The sequence below is a fragment of the Zosterops lateralis genome (assembly GCF_965231275.1).
Source record: "Zosterops lateralis genome assembly, chromosome: 24".
Taxonomy (NCBI): domain Eukaryota; kingdom Metazoa; phylum Chordata; class Aves; order Passeriformes; family Zosteropidae; genus Zosterops; species Zosterops lateralis.
Genome location: NC_139784.1, coordinates 4,094,930 through 4,122,856, shown reverse-complemented (window position 1 = coordinate 4,122,856; position 27,927 = coordinate 4,094,930). Strand labels below are relative to the sequence as shown.

The window sequence follows — 27,927 nt, the reverse complement described above, 5'->3', positions numbered from 1 at the left end:
CGGGGGCGGGCGGGCCCCGGGGCTATGAAAGGAGCCGCGGTCGCTCCCGCCCCAGAGCCGCTTCCCCGCCGCGCCGCTCCGCACCGGCGGCCGCCCCGGAGCCGCTGCCCTCACCATGGTAAGCGGGGCCGGCGGGATGGGGGTAGGATCGGGGCTAGATCGGGACTAGCATCGGCATCGGGGCCGCCGCTCCCCCGGCAGAGGTTCCCGTTCCCAGCAGGACGGAGGCGCCGGCAGAGTCGCTGACACGCGGCCGCTGGGTCTGGGGGGGAGTGGAGGCAGCCGGACCCCCAGAACGGCCCCGGGGGCCCGCGGCTCCATCTCGGGGGTCCCGGGACACCCTGGGGGCTGCGGGGGCAGGGGCAGCCCGGGGCCGGGAGCCATCGCTCCCTGTTCCTGGGGGAGCAGGAGACAAGCGGGAGCTTTGTGGGGGCGGCGGGGGGGGCCGGGCCCGGCTCAATGGGAGATTGTCCGGCGAGACCCCCCTCCCCCGGGCTCTGCGGAGCCTTTGTCCGCCCGGCCCGGCCCGTGAAGGCGCCCCTTGTCCCCGAGCCGGCGGCGAACAATGGCCCGGGGGGGCCGCGATTGTTCCTTTGTTAACGGGGCTGAAAAGCGCCTCAGTCCCTTCAGCAGCTGCCGCGGCAGAACAGCGGCCCCGGTCCCCGCCCGCAGATCAGCCCGGTGCGGGGACAGCCCGGTGCGGGGACAGCCCGGTGCAGGGACAGCATCGGCTCCGGCCCTGCGACCCCCTGGCACGGGGAGCACCTGTGCTGCGAGAAGGAGCAGCGCTGCAGGGAACTCACCGGCTTCCCCCTGTGTGAGCACTTGGAGCCCCGAGCCCGCGGGGAAAGCAGCACGGGGGTCGCTGGGGAGCCCGCAGGTCCCTGCTGCTCTCAGGGTTCGTCCCTGTCTGGGTGTGAAGTTGTAACTGAACCAAGGGCAGGCAATGCCCGTGGGAACTGTGGGGTCCTGCTCCTGCTCCCAGGGCATTTGGAACTAAAAACCATCTGCACCTTCTGGAATAAAGTGATGGGGAAATCAACATCTGAAAAGTATTTTTTGAAAACTGCAAACTGGAAAAACATTTTTCTGGCCCAGGCTGAGCAGTTCTGTTTTATGTAAAACTTCTCAGTTTTTGCATCAAAGGCAAAACTCACTTCTTGGGCATCAGTGCCACGGTCTGTGGCTTAAGCACGTCCAGTGAGTCCCATGCTGGGCTGGCCCACAGGCAGCTGGGGGGGTGGAAAGTTCATGTATTGACCCAACAGTGTCTGCCTCGTTGCTGCTATTGAGGACTTGCACAGCTGAAGAAATCCCTCGTTTCCTTTCAGTCTCGTGTTTTCCCAGGCCCTACCGGGAATTAATCTGGGATTCTGCTTACCAGAGCTGCTGGCAGGAGGGGAGGGAGAGCCCCTGCCAGCTGCCGGTGGTATTTCCCGCTCACTGCTGCCAACCACGAGTGTTTCGTTTCCTACAGCACTAGAGGTTTCACTTTCGAGTTCTGCCTAAAAACTGCCTGGAGGGGTTTGGCTTTCCTGGAAGCCATCTCAGTTGTTTTTCCCAAGAGCCCAAATTCCCTCCTGTGAGATGCTCAGCTGCTGATCTTCAGTGCAGCTGAGAGAGACACAGCATCATCCTTGCGGGCTGCTCTAGGAAACAGCCTCTTCCCTGGGAACAGAGTCTGTGATTCAGGTAAAGGGACAGGAGTGAGGCAGCTCTCAGCCTGCTGGGACTTTCAGTTCCCTTTGGGCTCCTCCACGGGTCGCTGCCCTCGCATCCGGCAGCCGCAGGTGTTTGTTCAAGTGTTCAGACTGAATGTGCCACACGAGGAGCTCTGCCTGGGCTGGGGCTTTATGGCAGCTCTTGGTGCCTGAGAAACCCCTTCCTCGTGGGGCAGGACTGCAGCTGCCGAGGCCAGAGCAGGGAGCAGGGCTGAACCTTCAGCCCTTGGGTGGGATGCAGTGGATCCCTGTTGTGCCACCAGCCAGAGCAGCTGTGGGAGAAGGTGTCAGCTGAACAGGGAACGCAAGTGAGGAAGTGTGGGGGACATGTTCCCTGTGCCCCATCCTTTCCACTAAAGGTCCCAGCAGGGCCACATTGTCTCTGGGGTTCCTGCCGTGCAAAGTGTTTTCTCCTTTCATTTCAGAACAGAGGCTTCTCCAAGAAGAGTCACACTTTCCTGCCTAAAATATTTAGAAAAATGTCTACTCAATCAGCGAAAGAGAGGCCTGAGAGTTTGCATTTCCCATTCCTGGATGATGAAGACACCATCTCCACGCTCAAAGAATCCAAAACCCTTTTCATCCTCCGGGGCCTGCCTGGCAGTGGGAAGTCCACCCTCGCCCAGGCCATCCACGATCGGTACAAAGATGCCTGCAAGGTCATCTCTGTTGATCACTATAAAATTACACCATTAATAAGAAGCTCCATTCCCGAAGAGTACTCCAAGGTGGATGAGGATCTAGTTGACTATTGCAAACGGGAGATCAGCGTCATTGTTTTGGATGACACTCACCACGAGCGGGAACGGCTGGACCAGCTCTTTGACATTGCTGACAAGTACCGGTACAAAGTCATCTTTGCCGAGCCCAAAACCCCGTGGCGCTTGGATTGTCCCCAGCTAAAGGACAAGAACCAATGGAAACTATCTGTGGAAGAGCTGAAGAAGATGAAGCCAAGCTTGGAGAAGGAATTCCTCCCCATGTATTTTGGGTGGTTTTTGAGCAAAAGAAGTTCGGAGATCCTGAGGAAGGCTGGCCAGGCATTCTTGGATGAGCTTGGGAGTCTCAAAGCCTTCAAAAAGGAGAGTAAATACTGTATGTATAGATGTTGTCTTACCATGTTCTTACCTGTTGATGTTAACAAGTCTGATCAGCTTCTAAAGTCAATTTCTAAAGCTGTCACAAAAAGCTTTTTAAAGCTACTAACCTGGTGCTCATAGCTGACAAAGTTGGTTTTGTAAGTAAAGAGTTTTTCTTAAGTCTGTTTAGCTCTGGCCCCACAGGGCGCTGAGCTTGGATGGCAGCAGCAGGACATGAGATCCCGAGTGTCCCCTGGTTCCAACAGGTTGGGTGGGAAAAAGACAAAGAGAGAGAAATGGGCAAGTCTGAGTGTTTCCATCCCTTAGGGGACTCTCACATCATCAAGTTTAAGATGAACCATGATGATGCAGAGGAGCTTCTGTTCTCTGGCTCCATCTGTGGTGAGCCTGGGAGGAGGGAGGGGTTTGGTTTCCCACCCAGTGCTCCCCAGCAGGCAGAGATGAGATGTGAAGGCTGGGGTAGGGAAAGGAGCTGAGATGGGACCAGGGCTCAGGGGTTGACATCGGGAGGATCACTTTGTGACAGTGACATTGTTTACCTATATCTACAGTTCCTTCTGTCGAAGATCCCAAAATAAAAATAGATCTCACCAGCTACTTTGTGAAGAGGCCACCTGGGGTCCTGCACTGCACCACGAAATACACTGAGTTTGGGAAAGCAGCCGGAGCTGAGGAATATGCGCAGCAGGAAGTGAGTGTTGGGGCCCCACCTCCTCCCCACACCCCCCACGTCCCCTCCCTCCCCAGCAGGGCATCCATGAGCCTGGGGGAGGGTTGGGGATGGACTTTGCTCTGACCCAAGAGGCCAAATAGAAGGACAGGAACTACATCTGTGTGGTCTGTGCAGAGAAAACTCCACATTGTGGAGATGGTGATTGTTTCTTATTTCCAAACAAAATACTCCCACTCTCCCCGATCATACACGACTTCCAGCATAATATCTGACAGCTTGAGCTGAATTATGATGAATTGAAGTATTTAGATTCCCCAATGGGTTATTTCAGAGCACGTAAGCCCAGGTTAAACATCAGAATTTGTGAAGGACAAAGACGTTACCAGCTCGAATCCACGGAGCTGGGACATCAGGCACTGACCTTCTCTTTGCTCTGGGTATTTTGACCATGTCACAGCAAGAACTGCCACGAGCAGCCACGTCCCTGAGCCTGGGGACAGTGACCCCAGTGCAGCACCGTGAACCCCCGTGCACAGGCACTAACACTGTCCCCGTGTGCCTGTCCCTCTCCTCCAGGCTGTGAAGGCTGCCTATGGCAAAGGCTTCACCCTCTCCATCTCGGCACTGTTCATCACCACAAAGACTGTCGGGGCTCGCATCGAGCTGAGCGAGCAGCAGCTGCTGCTCTGGCCTGGGGACACCGACAAGATCCTGCCCACGGACAACCTCCCGCGGGGCAGCCGGGCCCACATCACCCTCGGCTGCGCCAACGGCGTCGAAGCCGTCCAGACCGGGCTCGACCTGCTGGAGTTTGTGAAGCTGGAAAAGGCGGGGAACAAAGGGGAGCAAGTGGGGGAAATTGGAGGAGGGAAACTGCTGTATTATAATAACGGTATGTGGATGCTTGTTCTGTCTAAAAAGATTGATGTGAGGGCGGTATTCTCGGGATACTATGGGAAGGGAAAACTTGTGCCAACGCAGAGCACCAACAAACGGGGCTCTGCCTTTACCTCCTGCACCATCATCTAGGAGCACAGGCAGGGCAGCTCCTCGGTTTGTTTTTAAAAGGCAAGTAACTCCTGTAACCTTAAAAGTGTAAAGAGAAATAATTCTACCTTTACTAAAGTCAACCCTCCTGCCCACCCCAGCGTGAAGCCTCTGGGGAGTTATCGGCCTCAGAAAAGGAAGAAAACAAGCAACTCCTGACTGAAACTGTCACGGATTTTAATGTGAGTTTTGGAAGGAACCAGCTGGGGTGTCCTGCTTGTTTTCTTCCTTGGAGAAAGATCAACTCTGGGGCTTTTATCGCTTCCCTCTGAACCACAATCGTTTGATCTTTACCTGTTGGCACTGACCAAAGCCTGTCAGTCACTGGTCTGAAGCCAAGGGAACTGCAGGATGTCCCTCCCCTACCACACCCAGGGACTGACATCGGCCATTCTGGCAGCTGATTACAAGGTCAGAACTAGCAAGACCCAGGCATGGGTCACTCCTGTCAGGAGTCCTGTCCTGACCAAGGGTTTGGCCCCTAAGGACAGATCTAATCGCAGGCCGGTCCCGCAGCTGCCCAGTGGGCTCCATTCCAGCTCCGGTCCCTCACTGCAGAGATGCTCTGGGGACAGCCAGGAGGAGAGCACTGTGCCACATTATGTCTTAAAGACACCAACCATGAACTTTGGGGAAATCAAGTGAAGCACCAGGACAAGGGAGCCAATTCCTGCAAAGCGGCTCCAGCCACTTCCCTCTGCCTGGGCTGGACCAAGCACCATCCCCGTGTCCTGTAGGGAACAATCCTGCCTTGGCAGGGAGTGGAAGAGATGAACTAACATCTTTTCCATCTTATTTGATAGAAACTAAAATCATGTCTGAAGTACACAACTGGACTTCATGCAAGATTTTACTCCCTTCCTCTAATGCACTTGAATGTTAAGAGTTAGGCTGGAGTAACCCCGTAGTGTAAAGCGGAGGCACCTTAACCATGTAACTCACGTCTGCTCAAACCTAAACCCTGGCTGGAAGTTACTGACCCAGCACTTCTGTCATTAAATCTTTTATTGAAACTTGGGTTTGTGCTCTGCCAGGCCCTGGCCCAGCAGGGCGGTGGCTCCTGGGCATTGTTTAACACAAAGCTCCACTAACAGCCCCAGGTAAGGTCCCAGCTCGACCTCCTGCTCTGGCTCAGGCTCAGGGTCTGGGGAGCAGCAGAGTGACATTAACCCACACTAACGCTGTAAATACTGACTGTGTTTGAGGCGTGGGCTGGGCTGGGGCTGGGCACAGCCCACCCCGAGTCCAATGTTGCTGGGGCAAGGAGCATTTCTCTTCTGACTGCTGAGGCCAAAAACAGGGAGAGCTTTGGTGCTTTTCTGGTGCCAAACACTGCCATGAAAGCAAAACAGTTCCTGCTGTTCAGAAGCAAAGGATAAGAATAAATTCTCATTATAACATAAAATAGTGAGCTATAAACCCACCCAGAGCACCTGTGACCCTTCATGGAGAAACCCCTTCAAACTTCTGCACTGGCAGCAGCCGAGTGCCCAATGCTCAGCCAGGGCCTCTCCTGAAAGAACCTCAAGGGTTTGTTCCACCAAAGCTCTACAAGGTATTTGCCAGCACCTGCTCAGGGGCCGGCTGAGCCCACACTCCCAGCGCCCAGATCACTCCAGCACCGGAATACACAGCTGGAATATCTCCTTCATCTGCCTGTTCAAGAACAACCGTGACACTGTCGTCGTTTGAGTTTTTATTAGTTTGTACATCATATACAGTTTATAATAAAGTAAAACCGATTGCATATGGGTCTGCTCAGGCTGATTTCCCATACAAACACGGCATCAGGAGTTCTGCTAAGGAAGTAAACAACAAATATTCACATTTTTACCATTCACATCCTAGAAAGGTCCAAGAGGGACAGTTGGTACCGATGCGGAGCCTGGCTGGGAGAGGATGAGGAGTTTGGCAAAGCAATGAGACAGCGATTGCTCCATGCAATTCCCCTTTCCTCCCAGGGAAAGGTTGAGCTATGTACACTGAGGTAAACATTCCGAATTCCAATTCAGATAAATACGGCAGCGCAAGGACAAGCTCCTCTCCAAGTGGCTTCGCATCGGTGCCTGGATTTGTCCTGACTATTCCGTGATGTTGTGACACACGTGCACTGTGGGGCTCTGGGTGCTCCCCATGTGGCCCCTCGGATAGCACCTCACACCACACTCTGTTCACACGAGCCATTAGGGGACAGTGGGGACAGGGCTGGGCAGTCGGACAGGCTGCGATGGCAGCTGGGCTGCTCCTCCCACTGGAAGGAGCATCAGGCTCCCCATGGATCCTGCCCTCCTGGGCCACCCCTGGAGCTCCAGCTTGGGCACAGTGTCCCAGCTCCCAGCAATACACCAGAGCTGTCCCTCCAAGCTCAGATCTGGGTAAGGAAAAATGCCCAGCACTGCTCCAAGAAGGGATAATGCCATCAGCGACAGTGGGAGTGGGGAGAGCTGGGCCTGGCCAGGAAGGCCAAAGCATTTCACATCAGCTCCCACAGTCATGCAGGGACCCAGAATGGCCCCACAGAGCCAAGGGCAGGGACAGCCACCAGCTATTGCCACCTACCCCTGCCACAGCCACCCAGGGACTAGCACTGCTCCAGGGACACGGGTGGGTGCACCACACAGTCGTCCTGTTCCCTAGGGAAGAGGAGGGGAGAGGACAAGGCACGAATTTAAACAGGATGAAAACCATCCATTGGAAATAAGAGAATATCTGGAGTTATTACTGAAACTGAGAAAGTCATTTGGAAATGGCAAAGCAGCACATGGCTCAACCCAGTGGCTGTTTGATGGCTGCAGATCCAGGGCGAGTGTGGCTGGACAGGGACTGGCACCAGCCTCAGTGTCAGACACAGCACAGCAGCACAGCAGCATCCACTCTGTATCTCAGCAGATACAGAGTGGAGGGACCTGCTATTCCATAGATAATACTCTTGTACCTGAACAACTTGTCTTTCTCCTATTTTCCAACTTGCATTTCTAACAGCCAGCAACGCTGGAGATCCTGTTCACTGAACACGCCCAGGATCAAAACCAAACCAGGTATGTTTCTGTGCAGCCAAAGCAATGAGAAGCCTTAAGAAGATGGCCAGAACCTCCTAAATGGACTTCACAGCTTTCTGACCCAAACTATTCCATGATTCTATGAGCATGGCCAGACAAAACCACATCCAAGGCAAAGCCTAACAGCCACACAATTCCTGATCTCCCTGCCAAAACTGCAGTCCTACAGCAGAGCCCTCACATGCCAGCTCTGCCCACAGCCACACTCCTCACACACTTCTCTTCACAACTTTCCCAGAGAAGCTGACAGCAACTCACCAGCTCTTGAGCTGTTCAGAGCATCTACTCCCAATCTGGCTGGTGAAAGACACCCCTTGACACACCAGCCTGGTCTAGCTCTCAGCCATGGTAGCTCTGCTCTTTCCACGTCCTTCTTGTTGGCAGCAGCTCTCACAGCACCAGCCATTCCCTCTCAGAGACCCTGGGCAGGAGCTGCCAGGCTGAGTGTCACACCAAAACATGTCCATCCCACCACGCCTGTGCCTTGGGCAGTCCCTCCACCACCTCCTGCACCTCTGTGTGCTCTTTGTCCTTCTAGAAACAGAGCAGGCACAGCATCACTTACAGATGCTCATTTGTGGTCTCTGCAGCAAATCCCCATGGCTGGTGGCCCCTGTGGGGCTGGTGGCCCTTGTGGAGCTGGCGGCCCCCCGGGGCTGCAGGACACCTGGGAGGGCTGTGAGGGGCTGGAGCACTGGCACTCGACTTCCCTGTAGCTATACCCAACCACAACCCCTGGATGATGTCCTGAAACCACCATGTGTGGAGGTAACACTCCAAGCAATGCACAGCTGAGTCCATTTTTTGGAAAGAAGCCGAGTTTTGTCTCCCCAAGCCGTGCTGGGACACGGTGGAGGTCACAGTGCCACTGGACACTGCTGCTGCCCTGAGGTGCCAGGTGCCACCAAGCCCTGTTCAGCCCTGCTCTGTGCTGGGGGGAACAGGGACTGCACAGGGTCTGGGGCACTCTGGGCTAGTGGAACGTGTCCCTGACCATGACAGCCTTTAAAGGCCTTCCAGCCCAATCCATTTCATGGTTCTATGCATTTGCCTTCACCTTGATTCACGTAACAATGCTCTGTAGAAAGTCTTGGCACTCACCATATGAATATTTAACTACAGTAAATCATGCATTCATGTACAGGTTATAAATAGTTGCTGTATACACTTCCTCTCCCAGAAGCAGAGCCATTCCACTCCTGTGCTCCAAGGAACAGGCTCACTCAGCTCGGAGAGAAGGAAGGGAGGAAGCTGGTCACATTTCACTGGGGCAGGGGAAAATGAGAATAACCCACTGACAGACATGGAACATGGCTCTGCTCAGCACGAGACTGAGAACAGCCCAGACTGTACAGTGACATCAACACACACACAGGACGAGATGTCATGGATCCAAAATGCCACTAAACAGGCCTTGAAAACTGATATTACAGTGCCAGGAAAGCTGGGGAAGCATCAGTGTGCATAGACCAGTATTTCAGTTCCCCACGTATTCACCATTTCAGAGCCTGAAAAGTGTCAGGACCCAGCTGCTCTACATGCACCTGGGTGGGTCCATCCCTGACACTTTCACTGTCCCTGTGAAGGACGTTGGAATAAACGTGGGAGAGTTGGGTTTTGAAAGTATTACTCAGCACTGGCTCACTTAGAAAGCTGAGTTTCAAACGAGTTGTAAAATACTCTATTCTGCAGTGCTAAAATTTGAGCCCTTAAATTTTCTCTCTACAAAAGCAGATTGTCAAGAATCCTGACCAAACACCACGGCAGGACCATGACAGCAACGCCACCGCTGGAACTGCCGGGATCTCGTGGCCCTGCACCAGCCCCTGTCCTGCTGAAGGGCAGCACAGCCCTGGGGAGGGAGGAAGACAAAGACGTGGCACTCCAAGTGATCACCTCGTGCAATGAGCTCCCTGCAGTGTTTGTTCTGCTTTGGGAAGGCAAACCAGGTGTTACACAGAGTCACTGGGAGGTTCTCTCTCGGCACAAACACCCATTCTCTGAGCAAACTCCATCAGCCCCACACTGCAGGGTCAGCCCAGGACTCTGGCCACAGCCCCTCTGCCCCTCACTGAGCACCAGCCCAGGACCCCAGTCACAGCCCCACTGCCTCTTGCTCCCCTGGGCACACCCTCCCGGGACTGGGCCTGACAGCTCTGTGCTCCAGAACCTGCCACAGACAGGAGCTCCCACAGGGCACCTGGACAAAAAGGTGCTGTCCATGCTGTAGAGAAAAGGGGGGAATTCTGGAAGTAGAGCCCTCTCCCAGCTGAGACCCTGCTGCAACACCACCTTTCAGGTGAAAATCAAACTGCTAACAGGCAGTGCTCCACACCAAACCCATCAAGACACGGCTCCAGGCCAGAAGCTGATCCATGCCTCCAGCTCCCATCCTGACACTGCACAAGATAAAGTACAGACTATCAGTTCAGAGCTGGACTTTGCTTTTTCTTGCTGCTTTGGAGGAGTAAATCACTGCCAGGGGAAAACCATTCAACCAGGTTAAGTAAACACACAGCTGCTGCACACCAGGAGCTCAGCCCTGCACATCCCAAAGCACCCACGATCCCTGCCTGGAATTCACCTGGCATTGAAAGACTCATCCATACCATGGATCAGTAACAGGAAATCACACATCAAGCTCAACAAAATCAAGTTTAGCACAAATATAAAATATTCAAGTGGATTAATTTTAAAAAGTACAGTGAAGGAATTCAGCCCAGAGCAAATTCAATATTCCCTTAAACAGGACAATCTTGGGAACACAAAGCCCTTAATTCCAGCTGCATCACAGGGAATTCTCACATAAGCTGCTCTTTCAGCAGCATTTCTCTGATACAGAATTGTAAGCTCACATGTGATCACGGAAGTTTAATGCCCAAGTGGGCCTTGCTCGGAGAACCATGGAGAAAAAAAGAAATAAAGAGCCAAGAAGCCAGGCTTGCAGGTGAAATGGGATTGTACGAAACTGGATTGAGCCTTGGCAGTATTTCCAAAAGATTAAGATAACTTACAAGTTACTCCAAACCCTGGACATGCTGCTTTGGAAGCAACCAGAACAAACCAGGAATCCCTTCTCCCTCTCACACGTGGAGATTCTGGGAAGATTCCAGGAAATCCTCTGTGCTGAGGGGCAGAAGCAGCTGAAAGCACGGGCCAGCATGGAGGGACCAAAAGTTTCAAAGCTTTATTTTTTTTTTTTAATAAAGTTAACAGTAAAACAAAATTCACAAGCCTTCCCCTCCCGAGCTGGTTTCCTCTTCACACACACAACACACAAACAGAGGCTCCAACCCAGAAATGAAACTGCTCTAAGAAGGACAACGAGACGTGATGGAGGAGGAGTCTGGGGCTGTCCGTATTCGAGGTTAAAAGAAGCAGATCAGGTATGTGTGGTTTGATTTGTGTTTGTTTGCTTCTTAGCCAAACTGGAAAAAGAAATTTCCAGGCCCAGAAGCTGAAAAAGAAAATGGAAGATAATCAGGACTTTTCAAATCCAAATGGGTTTAGTGCAATCCTAAGCAGCACACGGGTGGCCAAGCTCATATACAGCTCCAAAAGAGGAGCCCCCAGGTTTGTGGCTTTGGAACCAGCTACCAGCTGACACTGTGCTGGCAGAACTTCGTAAAAGCTCTTAGATTTGTGCAACAGCCAAATGCTCTCCTCAAGCAGCACATCCACTGGGAGTCCCAGCTGCCCTGCCAGGGGATCTGTGTACTTACGATTCCAAGGCTGGGAGGAGAACACCTCACCTACCTTCGAAGCTGAAGCCCCCTGGCCCGCTGAAGAAGGCCTTGAAGATGTTATTTGGATCAAATTCTATAGGGAAGAGAAGGAATTAATGAGCTGCAGTGAAAAGCCATCACATTCCCACAGTTCAGGAGCTGTTACTTCACTGAGGGTCCAGACAGTGTCTCAGAGTGGCTAAGCAGGGGGCACAGGGCTGGCTCCCAGCACCTGGGGCCATGCAGTGACCACAAACAGGTAAAGCAGCTGTCCCAGAAAGAACCTGCTATGGGGCAGCCCAAGGATCTGGATAAGCAGCATTCAGGGACTCACAATTACAGTGTTTAACACATCCTGTGACAGATTTCTGCCTAATGGCAGCCCCTGCCCACTAGCTGAGCCAAGGACAACACCCACCAGTATCCCACCCAACTAGAAATGCTCAGCTCTGCCATCCTAATGCTGTCAGGGACCAAACCAAGTAAATTCATGGAACCATTCCCACCAGGAGGCTTGCTTTAGGGGATAAGGCAGACTCTGAAGGGTCTGATCTTGTTAAAGGCTGCCATGGCAGAGTATTGTAAAGAGCACTGACCTCCCATGTTTAATCCATCCTCTTCCAAATCCTGCCCACTGTCATAGCGAGCCTTCTTCTTGGGATCTGACAGGATGGTAAAGGCTTCACCAACCTCCTTAAATTTCTTCTCTTCTTCCTTCTGTACCTCTGCACTTGCTCCACTGTGTCGGTCTGGGGATACACAAACAAGCAGGAAAAAGCTTTTAATTTCTAGTGCAAATGGATAATGTTAAACATTTCCAAGCTCCTGTCCCACAACATGCTCCAGATATGTGGGGTCAGAGCTGCTATTTCCCAGAAATTCCCTCTTCCACATGCACTTCTGCCTCAGTGATGGCTGCACAGGGCACATAAGGACTGCTGTGGGTACCTGGATGGTGCATTAGTGCTCGTTTCCTGTAAGCCTTCTTGATCTCATCTTCAGAGGCGTTTTTGTTCACCCCCAGGATTTTGTAGTAGTCTTTCCGTTTGCTCTTTTTCAGTTCCACCTGTGCATTTTTTAGGAGCTGCTTGTGTTCTGGAAAGGAGCACAACACCACAGGGGAGGAGTTATTTCATCCCTTCCACTTCAGGCCACTCAAAAAGCAAGGGGACAGTCAAAACAAGAACCAAAACCAGGCATTCTGAACTCAGTGCACTGCTTTAGACACAAGCTGAATTATCTCAGCATTCAGTGCTGGGAAAGAAACCAGACCAGGGACAGGCATTTCCAGTGCTTCTGAGGGCTTCTCCATATTGTCCTGCTGGGGTATTAGGCTGCAAATCACAGCATATTGTGGGGGGGAAAAAAGAACAACAAAAAAATTGCCAGTTCAGAGGAAACTTGTGCACACAGAGTGCCCTTCTGCTCACCTTTTGTTTTCTCTGTCTGATAAACCTTCTCATAGTCTCTTACAGCATCTTCATATTGTTCTGTGTCCATGTAACTGTGGAAAGAAACACTGGTGGCCAAGGTGTCCCCCACGGGAACAACCAAAAGGGGTTCAGTACAGGCTGTCTGGGTGGATGTGGATTAAGAGAAGTGCTCTGGACTGCAGCAGATCAGACCTCAGAGGAGCCCACACAGGGCTGCTGCTGGGAGCCCTGACACCTGTGGGAAACCCTGGCACAGGAACCTGCACTCTGGGCTCCAAGGGGACACTGTGAACTCCTTTGGCAGCACAAGTTCTGTTTTAACAACCTGATAATTCCAATATGCAGCTGCAGGAATTGATCCCAGCCAGCCTGAGCTCCAGGAAGCTGGTGCAGGGTCAGAGCTGGCACAGAGCTACACACTGGCAGTGCTGGTCAGGAGTGACAACCCTGGCACCTCCAAGGGACATGTCTGTCTGTCACCCCTTAGCCTTACTCACACATTGTCTACTCACTGTAACTGAGCAATTACAGAAATGGGAGGTTGGAAAATATTATCTTGGAGGTCCTTTTCCATCTCTTTTCCAACTACTGTAAATTTGCCATGGCAGACATGGAGAGAGAGGGGCTGTCTGGGACAGAACATCTACAAACACAGTGTCTATAAACACAGTAAGTCAAGTCAAGTTTTAGAACAAATCCGCCCTAAATCCTGTTCAGATCGGACATGAGGAAGAATTTCTTCACTGAAAGGGTGGTCAGGCATTGAAACGGGTTGCCCAGGAGGGTGGTGGAGTCATCATTCTGGGAGATGTTCAAGGAACAACTAGATGTGGGACTCAGTGTTCTGGTCTAGTTGACAACACAGTAATCAGTCAAAGGTTGGCACCAGTGATTTTGGAGGTCTTTTCCAACCCAAATGATTCTATAAATACACCATCAAAAGGCAGTGCCAGATCCTGGCAGGCAGGAGAGGCCACAGAGAGCTACCCCCATCTCCTCAGCAGCATAAGGAAGAGGAATAAATTCAGGGCTCCACCCCTTCTATTCAATTAAGCTCCAGATTTGTGATCCTGTCTCTCAGGACTGCCAGGAGGACGCTCCTGCCCACACACCTGCTTAGGTGCCCAATGCCAAGGTGCACTCACCACTGTGCCCTCCTCAGGTAGGCTTTGACATACGTGTCATCCAGCTTCACTGCGTTCGTGCAGTCATCGATTGCTTCTTCAAGTTTCCTAAGCTGCAACATCAGACACAAGTGAGTGAACCCCATACAGAGAACAAATTCTGCGTCATGACTTTAGGCAAATGAAAGGTGTGAAGAATCTGGGAAAATCTCACTGTTTTCTGTGTCTCTGTCTAGGTTTTTTTTTTTCAGTTTCCCCCAAACACAGAGCTTTTGTTCTCTGAGAAAAAAATCAGAAGCTTGGCCAATGATATGACAGAGCTATGTGGTACTTCTGAGTAAGAAATGCCATCAAAACTAAGGGCCCTCCTGATAACAATCCCAATTCTGTGTTCAAACTAATTCCTGGGCAGAAAGATAAACCTAAAAATATTTAAAGAAATATTTTTAAGAAAAAGCATTGCTTGTTTTCAGACACAAACACGTGAGACATCCATTACGTGGCCTCCAGCTCATCCACTTCCCAGGTTTTGGGAACAGTCTGTCTCTCTGACCAACTGGGGGTGCCTGGGCAAGCAGTAGCAACACTGGGACAGCTGAAGAAGAAAAATGCCCAGAGGATACAGAGTGGAAATTGGGAGCACTGTCACATAACTGGCTGTTTCTCTGGATAGAGCAGGACTAAAATTCAACAGCAAAGCTGAAATGTCATGGTGCTTTAAATTTTTTTTTTTTTTTTTTTTTTTTTTTTTTTTTTTGTTAACATAAAAACACAAAGCAAGACATGATTTACAAGAGTAAGAAAATACATCTGCTCATTCCTGGGAAGGAAACAAACAGAGACAGGGGTGCTTTTTGCTAAGATAAGGCTAAAGCACGTCCCTCCTCTCCCTCCCACTCCATGCAGACCAAGTATTTGAGTTTTGTTTCTACAGGAGTTGAGTTCTGGCTGTTAGGAACTGATCCAAGTGTTGTGCAAGCACAAAACCCTGAAACACTGCCCATGGCCTCAGAGATGCAGCTGCCCAGCAGCCAGGGGGGCCTGTGCTTTCCAGAATAACTGATCTGCAATTTATCACTGCCAAGGTGAGGGATATGGCAACAGACACCTCCCAGGTGACCATCCCTTACCTTTGAATTAACCGTCCCTCTGTTACAGTAGAGTTTGGCATTTGTTTTGATATTATTTGGGTCTATTCCTAATGCCTCTGTGTATAGTTCATATGCTAGTTTGTAGTTGCCTTTCTTGAACGCTTTATTCCCGTCTTCCTTCTTCGCTTTAAGTGCTTTGGCATTCTGAAAGGAAACACACCTGGGTAAGGACACGAGGCCAAGGGGACCAAGCACCTTGTTCTGCCAAACAAGGGTCCTCAGACATTAAGAGTTCTAATGTGGTTTCAGACATTGCTGCAGGATACAAGTCACAGCCTTGCTCCAGCAGCTGAAATGATCTGGAAGAACTTTGGTTTGCCCCCAAGAGAAGCACTAAGGAACAGCCAGTGCCAGGCATCCTCCATAGGAAAAAGGTTGCCTAATTTTTAAGATGAGAATATGACACTGCAGTACATTTATGGATTAAAATAAAAGGACTGGGGGCTCACTTTTTGAGAGCACATGAACAGATTTAAAGTTGGTGAAAGAATCACACCAGGGAAAGAGCAACACAAAGGAACAGTGTTAATGAAAGTCAGGGTGGTGACCTGGATATTGGACCTGGAAGTCAGGAGTTCCTTTAGAACCAAAGTATTTGGTTTTGTTGCTCCTCTGACCAGGGAACAAAAAAGAGTGAAGGGAAGGCTGCTTGAAAGTATCACAATCTGCTGAGAAACAGTTTCTAGGAGCTTGGTTTTATCTGAGGCAGCAGCTGGTTGTCTTTGGGAAGGGTTTGACACTGCCTGCTCCTGGAAATCTGGGAAAAAAAAATGATGAGGGAGGGAGAAGGGATTGATCCAGCAAAACCAAACTATGCGTTGGGTTTTAAAAAAACCCCAAATCTCAGTGATTTTGCAGCCCCATCCCCAGCACTCACCCGGCAGGCAAGACAAGCCTTCTCATGGTCAGGGGCCATCCTGAGGGCCTGCACAAAGAACTGCACAGCCTTCTCAATGCAGTCCTCGTAGTACAGGCACAGCCCACGGACGTACAGTGCGTCAGCGTTGGTCGAGTCCATCCGTAGGATATCACTGCAACACACAGCAATAAAGGAAATCTTCCTATTCCTGGTTCCCTCTGACCTCCACAAGCACCTTTCTCTACTAAGGTAATCAGTTATTTTAATAATTCTGTGGTACAGATAAGCCAAAAGGACAGAAGGCTCCTCAAGCAGGATGGCTGGTTGTGAATGGGGTGTGGATGCAGCTCCCCAGGAACACTCAGGCCACACCCAGACTACACCTTGAGTGCTGTGTCCAGTTCTGGCCCCTCAGTTTAGGAAGGGCACTGAGTGCTGTGTCCAGTTCTGGACCCTCAGTTTAGGAAGGACATTGAGACACTTGAGCATATCCAGAGGAGGCAATGAGGTTGGTGAGGGGCTTGGAACACAAACCCTGTGAGGAACAGCTGAGGGAGCTGGGGTTGTTTAGCCTGGAGAAAAGGAGACTCAGAGATGACCTTATCACTCTCCACAACCTCCTAAAAGGTGGCTGCAGCCAGTGGGGATTGGTCTCTTTCTCTAAGCAGCAATTAACAGAACGAGAGGACACAGTCTCAAGCTGCATCAAGGGAAATATAGGTTGGATATTAGGAAAAAGCTTTTCATGGAAAGAGTGATAAAGTACTGGAATGGTCTGCCTGGGGAGGTGGTGGAGTCACCACCCCTGGATGTGTTTAGAGAAAGACTGGATGTGGCACTCAGTGCCATGGTTTAGTTGAGGTGTTAGGGCTGGGTTGGACTCGACGATCTAGAAGGTCTCTTTTAACCTAATCATTCTGTGAATTAATGGGGACAAATTCACACACTCCCTCCCCATCACAACACACATTACGGAATATTGGTATTTTATATTCCCTCACTTATTCCAGGATGGAGTACAGGCAGCAGCCAGGACACTCCACCAGGTGTTCCCCAGCCCTGGGACACTCACCTGGCCACAGACTGTGCCTCGGGGTACCGGCCCAGCAGCGCCAAACACTCGGCCTTGAGGATTTTGAACCGGTGACATGCGGGAGCAAACTCCAAAGCACGATCCATGCAAAACACAACCTGGGGTGGGAGAAACCACAGGCCTGAGTGAGCACAGCTAAGAGCCAAGGGCCTGGTTTGAACAGCTGTCCCACGCCTGAGACTTGTGTTTGACCAGGATGGTGAGCGTGCAGACACCCACCTCCACTGCTGCTGGAGAGACATTTCATTGGAAAATTTTCCTCATAAGCAGGTTGTACCTTTCAAAGGGGTTTGTGTGCCAAGGTCTGAGGCATCTGCTGTGTTACTGCAACACAGCACTACACAAGACTCTAGGGACACCTGTAGGAGGTCCATCCCTTTAAGTCCTCTAAACTGTAAGCCCTAAAGGAAGGGCCAGGAAGGACAATCCTGCCCCTGTTTCCTGCAGTATAAAGACACGTGGGAAGGACAGAAATTCAATAGATTGAGACAGTTTGGACTGGACAAAACACAAAAAACTACAGTGCAAGGGCTGATCTTCCACTGGCCTGACAGCCATGGGCAGGGTGATCTAATGGGTCTTTTCCATCCTTGCACTCTGGTGGGGACATCTGTGCAAGAACGGGGCATTGTTCCCAAGGTTCATCTGCTCCTCAGCCCGTGACATCACGGGGCCCTGCTGTGGGAAGCACTGTCCTCCAGAGCCAAGGGCTCCTGGGTGAGGCAGGAGCATCTCTCCAGAAACAAAGATCACGTTTCATGTTAGCTTCCCCAGTGAAGTGGGACTGGGGAAGTAAGGGACAGATGCAGATGCCCAGAACGTGCAATACAGGCAGGGCAATTCCCACACAGGAAATTCACACTGATTACACATCCCATTTACTTCTCAGAATTAGGTGATACCAAGCTGGGATTTACCCTTCCAAAATCTTGAGTTTAGCCTAAGAGTGACCTGAACAATGAGCTCAATGTACCAGACAATCTCCTTTCTGGGATAAATCTGAGCCTTACATGCATCCACTGCACAGAAACAGTTGCATGAGAAGTGCCTGGTGCCTTTCAGATTTTATGGTGTCATTTCTTGTTCTATCAGGTCAGTACCAGCTGCATCCTGTTACAATCCTTGGGAAGAAAGATTTGGAAGCTGTAAGGAGAATGCCCCATGCAGATCTGCATTCCTCCTTGTACGACTCTCTGGCTGGCACACAGCCTGCCTTTTTTTTCTTTCCTTTCGAAGAGTTGAGAAAGAAGAATCCTGGATATGCATTTCAGGAGCAAAGCATGATCAAATGCTGCTGCTGACAAAATCTGTCTCAAACAGCTCAATCATTACTCCACTCACCCTGAAAAGCAAACAGTGACAGAGGGTTGGCCTGAGCCAGTCACCTCCCCACTTGTCATTCGGTCAGTGCTCAGGGACCATGAGCTCTGCCACTTTCAGAGCTTACACCATTCGCCAGCCAGCCCTGCTCCAACAGATGCAGCACAGCACCTCCCAAACACCCAGCAAGGAAACCAGCCACACACCTGCCTGGGCCATGCTGAACACACCAGTTCTTATATAAGACCACACCAAACAAGTTAATCTCACCTTCCTGAAATCCCGTTTCTCAAAATCCACTTCAGCTATTTTTTCATACTCAAGCACAGTCGTGGCATTCTTCAGCTGAAAGACAGAACACACGAGTGCTGCAGGACAGTCTGCTCTGAAATGCCACCAAGCAGCATTTGAACAGCCAGTCCCTGAATGTCAGAGCCAAAAGTACTGCAGACCACGGACCAATAACACAGATTACATGAATACTTTTGTCAGCATTAAAATCAGTTTGAAACAAAGTGACTGAACTGGAAGTCCAGGAAAATGTACCCTGTGAAAGGGACATAACAGTGGCAGCTGCCTTACACTATTCTCCATTTCTCCTTTGGCCAGCTCAGCCTCCTCAGCATCTACTGGGGACAGTTAAACCTGAAGATCCTCTTACCTCCTGCTGTGCCTGGGTATTCTTATGATCCAGTTCTAAAACTCGTTGAAAGCAGCGGCTGGCAGCCATGGCATTCCCTAGGGAAAGGTGGCACTTCCCTTCCCGGAGATGGCCCTGGGAACACAGGTAAAAGGGAGCTGCAAGAGCTGTAACAGGTGCAGACAAGGGACTGAAAGAGGTGCCTGAAGATCTCCACGTACCCGTACAAAGCTGTCGTCCAACCTGACTGATTGCTGAGCATCCTCCAGTGCTTCTCGGAACCTCCCCAACATCATGAGCGTGGCAGCTCTGTTCCCATAATAACTGGCATTATTGGGACATGTATCTGGAGACAATGCAAGACTCACTATCAGCATAACACAGTAGCTGCACAACTTGTGGCACTTAAGAACATTGGCCCTGACTGGCATTATCGATCTGGTGACATTTCCCAAGGTAATTAAAGCAGGCAAGAGGTTTTCATTCAGCATGTGCTGTCAGAAACACCACTGGTATGTCTGAAATCAACAACCAGCTCCAATTTTAGACATGGTATTCAGTAAAGATTGATATTATCAGCTGTTCTCACCTATGGCTTTTGTGTAGTAGTTGAATGCTTCGTTGTAATCTTTCTTGGCATAGTATGCATTTCCCTGCTCCTTGAATGCTTCTGCTTCTCTGAAAGGAAGCAAAACACCACATTTTCAGAAGAACTGAGCACTAGACAGATTGTGACCATGACAAGCATTTGATGCCCAAGCAACCTCAGCATAACTGTTTAATGCTCCAAATGTAAGTTCTCGTGAGATCTCCTCAGCACACACTGCCCAGCACACCCCATTTCCTGCTGCCTCCCAGACACTCCAGCACTTCACCCAGGATACTCAGGGATATTCCCTGGCCAAATTTTACAGGGATGCAATAGAAGCCTAAAGCCACCTTTGAGTCCCCTCAGAGAGTCCATCAGAACTCCCTGGTATGGAATTCATCCAACAGCCCCCTCCTGCAAGGTGCTGCACCTCAGAACAAAAGAGACAGTGCTGGCTCTTTCAGGAGTCCCACATACTTACGAACCAGAGCCAAGAACAATTTCCACATTCAAAAGACAGCTAAATCAAAGAGAAAATATGGTACAAGCCTGCAACAGAAGCCTGGCACTGCCTTGGCAACAGGTCTAGAAATAGTCCTCACACTCAAGAGCAAGCATTTGCAGAGACAGTTTGGGACTTTTTAAAACACACAACATATGGTTTAAAGCAGCTTCCCTTAAACTCTCGAAAGCAAAGCTTCCCCTGAGGGAAACCAACACCCTTCTCCTCCTTGATCTCCTTTCAGCCTTTCACAGGGCAAGAGGAAGAGCACATCACAGTGAAGGAACAGCAAATGTGAGCAGTGCTCAGCAGGCTGACCTGGGAGAGAACAAAGCAAATTGTGTTGGAACAAGTTCCCATGTTTTCAGCCTTGCTCAGGCTGCCATTGGCTGTTCCCACACAACCACCTCATGCAGGGGTTGTTTTCACTGAGCCATCACAGATTTCCCAGCTGGCAGAACAATGGACACTGGAAGCTGGGAAGTGTGCTCTTCACTTTCAGTTTTAAGTTTTGCTGTGGGCTACACCCCAGCTGAGTCCAGCCACAGCACTGCTGGAGTTAAACCCAGGGATGAGATGAGATGGGTAAGAATTGCAGCAGAGCAAGGGGGTGGCACACATCCCCTCAAGGGCCTTGTCCTGGCTCTCGGGTCAGCTCCTCCCACCCTGCTCCAGAAAATGATGAACTCACCCATCGGAGATGGGAAATTGCCATCCCTCCTCAGCCCCAGCCTGAGGCAGGTGTTCCAGTCTGGCTTTTCCTCAGCAGCCAGTACCCACCACAGTCCCAGGAGCTCTGCACCCTCCCAGCTACAATGATGTGCAACAAGGATATGCCTGTGGGATTGATCCTTATCACAAGCATCAGGATGCAAACTTTGCGTGATTAAAATGTTCCCAAACACAACCACCTTTTTTGAATATTACAGATCAAATATCTAAATACAGTGGAAAAACTACTCAGCATTTCTGCACTTTTGGAGCCTAGGCAGTAAAGAGTTTCACTGTTCTCTTGTTTCTGTAATCACAAATAGAAAAGAAAATCATAGATTCTATAAAAGTTCCTTCCCTCAGGTCTCTGTTGCACAGTCTAAAGAAATGGGTGAACAGTCCTAATGGCAGAATTCACCTGAGCCACCACCACAACCTGTCCAGCACAACAGTGGGCTGAGTCACAAATCTTTCAGCCATTTTACCTGTCCTGTCATGAGGAATTACCACCTAATAGACACACTAAAGGCTGCCTGCCAGAGCATCCCATCTGCCACAAACTGCTGGGAAGAGCTGGGAAAATGCGAGAAAGAAAACATAACCCCTGCAAAACCAATTTTCAGAAAGCACCGGCAGTTTGAGATGCCAGAGAAACACCCCCACACAAGGATGACTGTTTCTCTACTCTTTTTTATCGGTCTGTTTTCCTTTTAAGTATTTTAATACAGATCAATGTATCAACAAATCACAGTGCCTCGGGTGACACTGGCAGAAAGGAGAGCACAGGTATTTCTGCTGCTCACATGGCCTAAGGCTTAATGATGAAAATTGTGAAAGCAAATCACCTCCACAGCATGAAGGCAAAGGACCTGCTGGAGCTGTCAGGCTGGGCTTGAGCTCCAGAGCCAGGACAGAAGCAGCTCTGCCCTGCTGTGCCCTGATGACATACAGAGCACACAGCCCTTGTTTACCACGGCTCTGGCTCCAACAAGGAGAACTGCAGCCCCTGATCTCACTGGGGATTGTTTCACCCCAACAGATGCTGCGGCCTCAATGAGCTCATTCTGCCTCCTGCGCTGCTGGGGCCTGCGCTCCCCACTTGCTACTTTTGACACTGAAGAAGAATCGTGCTTTGCTAAAAATACGCCCCCAGCTGAATGGGTGTCTTTGTGACAGGGTCGGTGTCTTTGCAGGGCTGCTCCATGCTGGACACAGAAACGGAGAAGAGCTGCACCAAGGAGCTGGGTAAGAAGCTTGTCTTTCATCACTCACATGCACCACAGGCACAGGAGGGGTTGGTGGGAGTGACTGTCCTTGCAAACGAGGCAATTATTTTTTTCTCTTTTATGGTATTTCTCAGCATCTCTAATACTTGAAGTACTTTGGTCCCGGTCACCCCAGAGAACCTGCCACCACAGAATCATTTGTGTTGGAAAAAAACTCTGAGATCTTGGAGCCCAACCTGTGACCTATCACCATCTTGTCAACCAGACCAGAGCACTGAATGTCATGTCTGGTCATTCCTTGAACATCTCCACAGATGGGGACTCCAGCTGCTCCCTGGGAAATGCCTGACAACTCTTCCTGTGAAGAAATTCCACCTGACATCCAACCTGAACCTCCTCTGGAACAGCTTGAGACCAAGGAAGACAAACAGCAGCTGCGTGCGCTGACACTTCCGTGCACACTCAGGCTCTGGGGATGGAGCTCACTGCCTGCTCAGGGAGAGAGGAACCAGCACAAGGCTCCTTCACCTCCCTGTGCCCTGTGAGAGCTCAGTCTCTGCTCGTTCCCAGCACAGCAGCTCTCAGAGAAGCCATCCTGCACACAGTGACACAATCCCACGCTTGCCTAACAACTCCTGCCTCCTCCTCAGAGCTTCCATACGCTGCCCCCGCTCGAGTGCCGATCGTGGCTTCCACCTCCCACTCCAGCTCCCAATGAGACTCCTGCAGACAGCTGATTTTCTGTCATGGGAACCTTTAGGGATCTGTAACCCAGCAGCTCTTGGTCCAGGTGTGCTGGCACAACCCCTGGGCAGGCATGTGCCAAGGCAATACCACCAGTGACAGAAATTCAACATCTAAGCAGGTGGCAGAGTCACTATCTTTCAGCTCTCCTGACCCTCACTCCCACTTCACTGCCTGCCTCCATTATGAAATGGTGGCAAAATCCTAAAATAGCCAGGATTTAAGGAAGGCTCCAAAATCCTGTCCTGACCAAGCAATCTTTCCCGTTATGCTCTGGCAAAAGTAACACACCTCCCTATTTTGTGCAGTTCCTGCAGAGGCCTTTTCTTTAATAGGATATGGTGCCTTTATCAGGCATTTTTGGGGCTGAAATCCCACCCAAATTCTCAGCTGTCAGATGTGACTCAGCCTCTGGGGTAAAATAAGTTGGGTGATCTCAATTCAGTTTACAGCAGGCAGATGTCTATAGCTTAAAATTAGCAATCATGTTTTTCCCTGGACATACAATACTCTCTCCTCCCTTCTTTCAGGACTTGGAAGACAAACAAAACAGTCTGTGTGCCAGAAAGAAACACAGGGTGCACTTTAGAGAGCTGTCCTCAGGTGAGGTTTGACACTGAGTGAGGATTTAGGCATAAAGGAATACATATTTACAACTCCCTCGTGAGGGGCTGCAGAGAGGCAACCACTGGTGACCAGTGACCCCAGGGAATGGCTGGAGCTGGATGAGGGAGGTTTAGGTTGGATATTAGGAAAAGGTGCTTCCCCCAGAGGGTGTCTGGGCACTGGGACAGGCTCCCCAGGCAGTGGTCACATGCTGTGTGTAACACACTGCTGTGCCCAGACTGGGCAGTGCTGACCCACCAAGGGCAGAGTGGAGCAGTGGGCACACACACTGATGTGTAATACACTCCCATGCCCTGGCTGGGCAGTGCTGTCCCGCTGAGGCACAGCAGGGCAGAGAGCACATACATTGATGTGTAATACACTCCCATGCCCTGGCTGGGCAGTGCTGACATGCTGAGGGCACGGCAGAGCAGTGGGCACACACACTGATGTGTAATACACTCCCATGCCCTGGCTGGGCAGTGCTGACCCACTGAGGGCACGGCAGAGCAGTGGGCACACACACTGATGTGTAATACACTCCCATGCCCTGGCTGGGCAGTGCTGACCCGCTGAGGGCACAGCAGAGCAGTGGGCACACACACTCGTGTAATACACTCCCATGCCCTGGCAGGGCAGTGCTGACCCGCTGAGGGCACAGCAGAGCAGTGGGCACACACACTCATGTGTAATACACTCCCATGCCCTGGCAGGGCAGTGCTGACCCGCTGAGGGCACAGTGGAGCTGTTTCCTGGCACATCAGCTCCCCCCAACGCGCTCCCGGCGGGTTTGCTCCGCGGGCAGCACAGACACCATGGCAGAGACTCAACACAACCCTCAGCCCAGGAAATCCGAGTCTGGACACCCAAATATCTACATGGATGGGTGAAAGACTCACCCATGAAAATGTAACAAAGGGCTGAGTCGAGCCTCTCCAAGAGCAGAGCTGAACCTGAACCCAGAAGGTGCTCAAAGCCTCAGAACATTCCTCATACCTGAGGGCAAGTTCATAAGACCAAAAGAGTCGCAAGAACCAAAATATGCCACAAGAAATCCAAGAACTGACCCAAACCTTCCCTGCAACCACGAGTAAGAACAGCAGCCGAGCCCCAGCTTTAATTGTGCCGTTATGTAATTCCCGGAGCTCGGAATTAACCTAATTCCCAGCAATGCCCCCATCACGCCTGGCACAGCCTTGGCGTAACTTTTGTGAAAACCCATGGAAGGGTCTAGAATCAGCCTGAGATTGGTTTTTTTGAAGGAAGCAATTTCTTTCGAATGAAGGAAGCCAGCCAGCTTAAGAATTCCATGGGAAAACAACTACATCTACATTATGATTCACTCTAAAGAAGTCCATTTCATGTTAAGGAAATAGGCTGAAACTGTAGGTATGGAACACCTTTTCCTACTGGATAAAGCACCTGCCTAAGTTAGATATTCAAATGCTCTGCAGATGCATGGAGATGCAAACAACTACACGAGCACCTTCTGCTGCTTCTGGTAAGCTCCTAAGATCATAAAATAATTCCAGATAAGTAAAATGGGCAGCATATCACCTGGGAAACCCCAGTGCCCATTTACAAGCAGAACAGGAAGAGAAGAGCCTTCTCCAGGTTATCCCAGAATGACCTGGTGCCCCTCAGATGACACCCCCTCCTGCCAGTGCTGCCCCAAAAGCTGTCAAGAAACATCTATTCATTTTCAAGGAGCCTCACTGAGATGCACCTCACTTCATGCACTGGAAAAGCCTCTTGGTCCTCAGCAACGTCTGACAGCCTTCAGGTAACACCTGCAGACCTGACCAGTGACCCCACAGCTTGGCCAGGCCCAGAACCTCCAGAACTCTGTGTGGGTCACTCTGTGCTCGTCACTTTGCTGTGGGAAATGCTGATGCCCCACAGAGGCACCAACACATCCCAAGCCTGCAGCATGGGCTCTGCAATCTCATAACACTATTTTCCCAACAGCTGGAGGTATTTCTGCTTTAGAGGCTTCCACATGCTCCAGTGCTGAAGAAGGAGGAGAAAGATCCAGCCTGGAGCATGCACAGGAGCCAGACCCAGAGGTGCCAGGAAGATGACAAGGAAATTCTCCCTGGCAAAGCTCCAGGGGCCCAAGCTCACAGAGCAGCTGGGAGCAGGGAAAAACTGTTCCCATGGGTGAGAAACCTTTAAAATTAATGAAGAAACAAGTGAGTTTTTAGGGGTGGCTCAGTCCTGCTCATCAGCTGCTCCGCTGGTGCACCAAGGGATAAAATTAACACAATTACATCAACACTTTCTGCCAGGACCCCAACAATCCATGAGGCAGCACAGCAGCAGACAATAATTATCCTGTGACCACACTCCATTCCTGTGCTCTGGATACCCTGGGAGCCCTCTGGCATGTCTGCAGCTGCTTCAGGGCGTTAGTTACAGCCATTCTGAAATGCAGATCTCCCCTTTTGCTGGTTTTCTAACTTTCCAGTTCTATTAGGTCATGGAGAACAGAATCGTGCATTTGGACAAAGGTGAATCCTTGAGCAAAGCATCCATATTCTGCTGTACTATAATCCCTAAATGGAAACAACAGAATGTGGAACCCTTGTTGCTGAATTGTCAAAAGGATTCTGAAAAGGTTTTCACTTATTTTTGCTGATTTTTATGGAAGTGAGCACAGAAACATCCCAAAGGCTGCACCAAATCAGTGCGTCCCATGTAGAGCTCACCCAGCTCTTACCTGGCCCGGGATGTTTCACAAACACCCAACACCTTCTGAGGCTTCAGCTCCACTCCCCAATACAGCAGTTATTGCTCTGATTTTCACAAGAGCAACTGAGCTACTGCAGTGAAACAGGAAGGGCTGGGGTAGGGAAGAAATTAATGCACAGAACTGCAAAGAAATTGGGGTGTGCAGGGCTGGCTCCTCCAGAGCAAAGCCAAGGAATCAGCTCCTGCCCATACAGGTCCATTTTAGCCAGGGAAAGGTGCAACATTCCCAAAAGAACATGAAAAGGAAACGTGAAGGCACATAATGAAAGCAGTGCACAGCAGGGCCTCGGGAAGGAAGAAAGGAGCTGGAGGTCACTACCTGCAGACACCTGTGCCTTCAGCCAGGGTTTTACCTCTGCCAATTTTCACCATTTCAAACAGCACATTCTGCTTGCCCAAGGGGCAGGAGTGATGGGCCCACACAGGCCTGTCCCAGCCTCACAGGCTGGGCGAGCCCAGTGCTCTGTGAGCCCCAAGTGCCTCCTCAGCAGCTCCTCCTTTCCTGCTCAGCAGGACCTCCCCAGGGAGCTGCTCCTCAGGCCTCAACTCCACAGAATCCCTGGAGCCATCAACGGGAATCTGAAACCACGGACACTTTTGGTTTTGTTTCCTCTTCTTCATTCCACTGAATCATCTTCCAGAGCAAATGCCTCACCTTCTTTCCTTCCAGCTCCCTGGGAGACGAACCTGGCACCTGCCACTAAAACCAGTGGAGTTTTCTGGACAGGGACCTGCCCACTTTTCTGCCCACAGCACTCCAGATCACTCATTCCTGGAGGGAAAACATCCGGGAAAGATGTTTTTCTTCACCTCCTCCTGCCTCAGGTGACACTGGCAGCTGCCCCGGGCACGGTGCACCAGGGCACGGCACAGACAAACCAGGAGCTGCTGGATGATGGAGCATCCCCAGAGCAGGGCTCTGCCCAAGGCGTTTTTCCCGTTATCCACAGCAAGGCAGGACAGAGTGAGACCCACTGTGGGCAGGTTTCAAACGGACCAGGAACCAGGGGAATGGGGTGACGAAGCAGCAAAGGGTTCAGGAGTGTGGAGCCTCCTCTTCCCACGAGTTTAATCCTTCCCTCCCCAGCGAGGGGGAGGACACGCTCCCCTGACACCGGTGAGGGTGTGTGGCCCCGGGACAGAGGGTGTGAACTGCACTTCTGGGACACCCCGGTAACGGAGGGTTGCTCTAACTCCGCTGCACACGGAGCTCACCGGGACACACCGGGACACACCGGCACCGCACCGCAAACCCAGCGGCTCCCGCGCCCCGCCGCGTGCGGCCCGTGGCTGTCACCGCCCGCCGGGCCCGCTGCGGAGCCCCGGGCCGCCGCCGCTCCCGGCCGGCTCGGACAGAGGCTTTTCCCCGCGGGGTCTGCCCGGGCAAGCACCGACCGGAGCCCCCGGGCGCGCTCCCGGCCCTGCCGAGCACCTGCGGCCGCCCTGCACCGCGGTCCCGGGCCCTGCGGCACTCGCAGCCTCCCCGGGCCGCGGCCCGCCCACCGGCAGGGACAGGGGCCGCCCTCTCCCCGCCCGGGCCGCCGCTCTACCTGCGCGCCTCCTCGTCGCTGTCGGTCTCGCCGGGCCCGTCGGGCGCCGCCATGACCACATCGCACTCGGCCTCGGCCGCCGCCGCCGCCGCCATCTTACCGCGCGGGGCTGGGCCGGACCGGGGCGGGGCGGGGTGAGCGCCGGAACGGGCGGGGCCTCCGCCGGTGGAGCGGGGCGGGGCCCGGCCGGCAGGGGGCGCTCGCGGAGGGGCCCGGCGGCGACATGGGGCGGGGCCGGTACCGGGAGGGAGGCGGAACTCGGTCTGTGGCGGTGGGCGGGGCTTATTCAGACCACGCCCCCTG

At 51.6% G+C, this 27,927-nt stretch overlaps 2 protein-coding genes across 4 annotated transcripts; one reads left to right on the top strand and one right to left on the bottom strand.

Moving 5' to 3' along the window:
- The first annotated feature begins 65 nt into the window (after positions 1–65).
- Positions 66–10,654, top strand: CNP (2'',3''-cyclic nucleotide 3'' phosphodiesterase). Of its 3 annotated transcripts, XM_083877574.1 has the most exons (5): positions 66–118; positions 1,478–1,692; positions 2,147–2,816; positions 3,373–3,512; positions 4,071–10,654. In XM_083877574.1, exons 3-5 carry the CDS (start codon positions 2,201–2,203, stop codon positions 4,521–4,523), a joined length of 1,209 nt encoding a protein of 402 aa, XP_083733700.1. In that variant the 5' UTR covers positions 66–118; positions 1,478–1,692; positions 2,147–2,200; the 3' UTR covers positions 4,524–10,654. The 3 variants fall into 3 exon arrangements, with proteins under 3 accessions (XP_083733700.1, XP_083733699.1, XP_083733701.1); XM_083877573.1 differs by lacking the exon at positions 1,478–1,692 and having other exon boundaries at positions 67–118; XM_083877575.1 differs by lacking the exon at positions 1,478–1,692 and having other exon boundaries at positions 73–118; positions 2,152–2,816.
- Positions 10,655–10,764: 110 nt separating this feature from the next.
- On the bottom strand, positions 10,765–27,849 carry DNAJC7 (DnaJ heat shock protein family (Hsp40) member C7; the record flags this gene model as incomplete). The annotated part of the gene is given in 15 exon segments (XM_083877569.1): positions 10,765–11,057; positions 11,357–11,419; positions 11,922–12,074; positions 12,274–12,420; positions 12,756–12,829; positions 13,904–13,995; positions 15,013–15,177; positions 15,911–16,064; positions 16,965–17,083; positions 18,576–18,650; positions 18,967–19,080; positions 19,167–19,291; positions 19,535–19,623; positions 27,625–27,753; positions 27,755–27,849. Coding segments are annotated over 15 exon segments (1,632 nt in total). The 3' UTR covers positions 10,765–11,019.
- Between the last annotated feature and the right edge of the window lie 78 nt (positions 27,850–27,927).